The sequence below is a fragment of the Sinocyclocheilus rhinocerous genome, unplaced genomic scaffold (genome assembly GCF_001515625.1).
Source record: "Sinocyclocheilus rhinocerous isolate Xijiao unplaced genomic scaffold, SAMN03320098_v1.1 scaffold3125, whole genome shotgun sequence".
Classification (NCBI taxonomy): Eukaryota; Metazoa; Chordata; class Actinopteri; order Cypriniformes; family Cyprinidae; genus Sinocyclocheilus; species Sinocyclocheilus rhinocerous.
The window spans coordinates 154,575-158,524 of NW_015641451.1; the positions used below are offsets into that span (position 1 = coordinate 154,575).

Below are 3,950 nucleotides of genomic sequence, written 5' to 3' on the forward strand. Positions count from 1 at the left end.
GCGCATACGGTTTTTTACGCGCATTTTTAGAATTTATGCGCATCTTGGCGTTTCCATCTAGCACTTTTTATGCGATAATCCAAAATGCGCATAAAAATAGGTGGATGGAAACGTAGCTAATTACATTCATTCTCAAGGTCTAACAAACAAACAAACAAACATGCGGAAAGCATTTCCCTCACCATTAATGGTAAATGAATATTGTGATAAATATCAATATTGTATGTTATGGAAAAAAAAGGTTATATTTTTGGCCATATCGCCCAGCCCTATTTCACATCTCTCTAGAATATTTGATTCTGATTGGTCAGTCGTGGCATATAATAACCCCTAAACCCTACGAACAATCAAACAAACATAAATACGAACAAACAACATCTAGATAGTGCAGTTCCAAAATTTACCAGCAGGGGCAAACAGGGCTAACTTGCCAAAAGACGATATTTTCACAACTCTGACTCTGTTTTTGCCTTACTTGGAGAGTTTGATTAATGAATAAATAGAAAGAAAGAATGCAGAAGCAGACATGAAAAGAGGAACAATAGCACAGAAATATGCAGTTGAGTGGTTGAAAAAGGAAACAATAAAGAGCTAAAGAAAGAAACGGTGACAAAGAGATAAAAAAAAGAAACAGACAGGATATATCAAGACACAAGGAAATGTCGTTCACTGAGACACATGCTGTTACCTGGTTACAGTCACTATATGTGTGTGGGTGTGATGTGCTTGTAAAGACCCCCGATGAGCATGCAGAGCTGGAGACTGAACGAATCACTTTCCTCTCTGTTGACTCAGATCATGAAGAACATCTTCCACCAGTCGTTCAACGCGTATAAGACAGACATCGAGCCGCGTCTGAGTGAACTCACGCTGCACCACATGCAGTGCAGCCGCAAGCTGTTCGAGATCATGCTGTCCTACAGACGCGTCAGCGCCGCTTACATCGAAGGAGACAACGTCGCCGTGACTGTGGAAGGAGAAGCTGCGCGAGTGCTCAACTTCGACACTGGTGAGCACAGCCACGCTTCAACATCGTCTGGATGCTTCTAGGCCAAATACAGAGTTTCTCTTCTTTCACGGTTTTCCATTCCATTGCATTGCGTTTTCTATGTAAACATGCACTAGATGGACATGTTTGACTGTTGCGTTCACGGCTTGTGTCTGTTGCAGCATCTCACGCATGACGCACCGTTCTAAAAACACGGCGTTTAGGTTGAAAGAAGTTCAACTTTAAAAAAAAATAATAATTTCTTTTTCTTTCCTCCTCTTCTACTGCCCTGTGCCTCACATTTTTAACCTTCTGTCAGAATGTCCCCTTATACTTGTGGTTATGGATATTCATATTTAAAACTATTCATATATTTACTGCTACAAATTTAGATGAAATAAAACTATATATTTAGGGTGTTAAATAATATTTATATTAATATATATAGAGTTATAAAACCAAAAATTTGTAATGCAAAATAAATAAAGCCAAATTCCACGTATAAAAATGAACTGTACCTAAATTTTGCCTTTGTTAAAATTCAAATGTATTTTTTTTTTCTAAAATAATTTAATTGCAAATTTTTTTATTTCCCTCTGCACTTTCTGTTCAACCCTGTTATGCTGACATTTCCCTCTTAAAAACATATATTTATAATAATATTTTTTTTATATAATAATAGTAATACATTTTATTTAGTAAAATTTAATTTACAGTCTTTATTAGTATTTTATTTTTGGCTTTCACAAGTTTAATAGTTCCACTCTGTTTTGGGGAAAAAAAGAAAAGAAAAACTTAAACTTTTTGTATTATTATGTAATATTGTTTTTGGCACAAAGCACCAGAATGTTGACTAATATTTTATAAAAATGCAATAATAATAATAATACATTTTATGTAGTAATTTGAGTTTAATTTTTAGTCTTTTATCAATATTTTATTTTTATCTGTATGTTACTTTTTATAAGTATGTAGTATGTATGTTCTTGACACAAAAGCACAGGAATATTGATTATAATGTGTTTATGTGATTTATTACAAGGCACACTGAAACTGGGTGATACTGTGAAAGAGTACTGTGAGTAAAATAGAATAAAATAAATACAATAAAACAAAACAATAATAATAAATTGAATGAGAATGACCTGTATATACTTTATTCTGTAGCACTGTATGGCTGCTAACAACATTTTCCATGAAGCCAAAAATATTTGAATCAGAATCATTACAAGTAACATTCCCTTTCAGATCATAACCAATTGTATTGCACACTATTTGTCTGTAATCTCTGATATGGTTCTGTGGAAGGTTGTGGTGTAAATCTGGGCATGAGAGGACTGGAGTCTCTGGGAATGTTCATCTACAGAACGGCCACGGCGCTGGACCAGAACGACGTGTTTGAGGCGCTCTCGGCCAAAATCCAGCACTCCAGACACGTGGCAGAGACTTTCAGGAAGAGCGGACTGGCCTCTGCAGTGTTTGAATGACCCTGAGCGTATGTGTGTGTGTGTTTTGAGGGGAGTTATAAACTTACTACTAGAGCCCGACCGATATGGGTTTTTGGGGCTGATACCGATATTAGGGAGTAAAAAAAGGCCGATATTGATATATCGGCCGATATTCTTTGTGTATTATAGTACAGTACCTGTCAAAAGTTTGGACACTTTACCATTCGTGTGTCCAAACATTTGACTGGTACTATATATAGAATACAGTATATACATAAACAGAATATATATAAATAAACACATTTTTTGCAATGATCACTCAAATTTGGTGATCAAACACTTATAATGACGTGACAGAGATACGTAATGGAGGCAGGGCATTTAACAATTTAACAATAAACTTTATTATCCAAAATGAGTCTGACATCAGTGCACTGAGAATGACGTGTTTGAGGCGCTCTCGGCCAAAATCCAGCACTCCAGACACGTGGCAGAGACTTTCAGGAAGAGCGGACTGGCCTCTGCAGTGTTTGAATGACCCTGAGCGTATGTGTGTGTGTGTTTTGAGGGGAGTTATAAACTTACTACTAGAGCCCGACCGATATGGGTTTTTGGGGCTGATACCGATATTAGGGAGTAAAAAAAGGCCGATATTGATATATCGGTCGGACTCTACTTACAACACGTGCAAAGCTTACAAATTGATCTATTTTGTGATCGTTTTTGGAATGTTGAATATTCAATGCACATTAGAGTGACCAAAGTTTGTGTATTAGCATTTCATTTGTGAAAAAAAATGTGGTAATTATTGGTGTAATGTGATGATAAATAGTGCATTGTGTTTTTGAGTAGATCTTGACAAAAACAAGAACCGGAGACTGATCCAGCCTAAAATGACCACAAATCTTACTGAAGATACAGTGACCATAAAAAAAAAATACGTGGAGTCTTATAAAAATATAAAAGCCACTGCATTAGATAATAAAATATCAAAGCAAGTGTCCTAATTAGTGCAGTGTTAGTCACCAACAGACTCTACTGCTACAGGACAAACAAGTCAGACTATGATGTTGACTATTCACTATGAAATGAATACTAGCAAAAATGAATAGGTCCCAGCAGTAGTTTAGTGTGAATCACTAACAGACAGCATCATCAGATCTGTAGAAATTAAGTGCCTGGCAGAAATCACATTCAATTCATGTTACATACAGAAATAAAGATGTCTATTTATTTTGTGATATTTGTTAATAAAATGAAGTGTTTGCCTTCTATTGTCTTCTCATTCTGTGCATTCTTGCTTATTCAAGTATATACTTGTGATCTAAAGCTAGGGCTGGGCGATATAGGTAAAAAAATTATCAACGATATAATGTTTCATATCGTTCGGTATCGATAATTATTGAAATTTTTTATAACCTTTTTTAAAAAGAGCAATAGAAAAAAATGTTTAAATTTAACCACTGTATTTTTTAATTAACCCAATTTATTGAGACAAACAACAAATATTTTTT

General features: G+C 35.2%; 1 protein-coding gene across 2 annotated transcripts in view; it reads left to right on the forward strand.

Moving 5' to 3' along the window:
• The window catches only part of LOC107754988 (uncharacterized), a 25,407-nt gene extending 22,372 nt beyond the window's left edge, over positions 1–3,035 (forward strand). The window contains exons 4-6 of one of the 2 annotated variants that reach the window (XM_016571634.1): positions 796–1,009; positions 2,297–2,391; positions 2,891–3,035. In XM_016571634.1, coding sequence (XP_016427120.1) covers positions 796–1,009; positions 2,297–2,391; positions 2,891–2,974 — 393 coding nt within the window. In that variant the 3' untranslated portion in view covers positions 2,975–3,035. Of the gene's footprint in view, positions 1–795; positions 1,010–2,296; positions 2,537–2,890 lie in introns of those variants that run through there. The other variant, XM_016571633.1, reaches the window with a different exon arrangement.
• Positions 3,036–3,950: the final 915 nt, after the last annotated feature.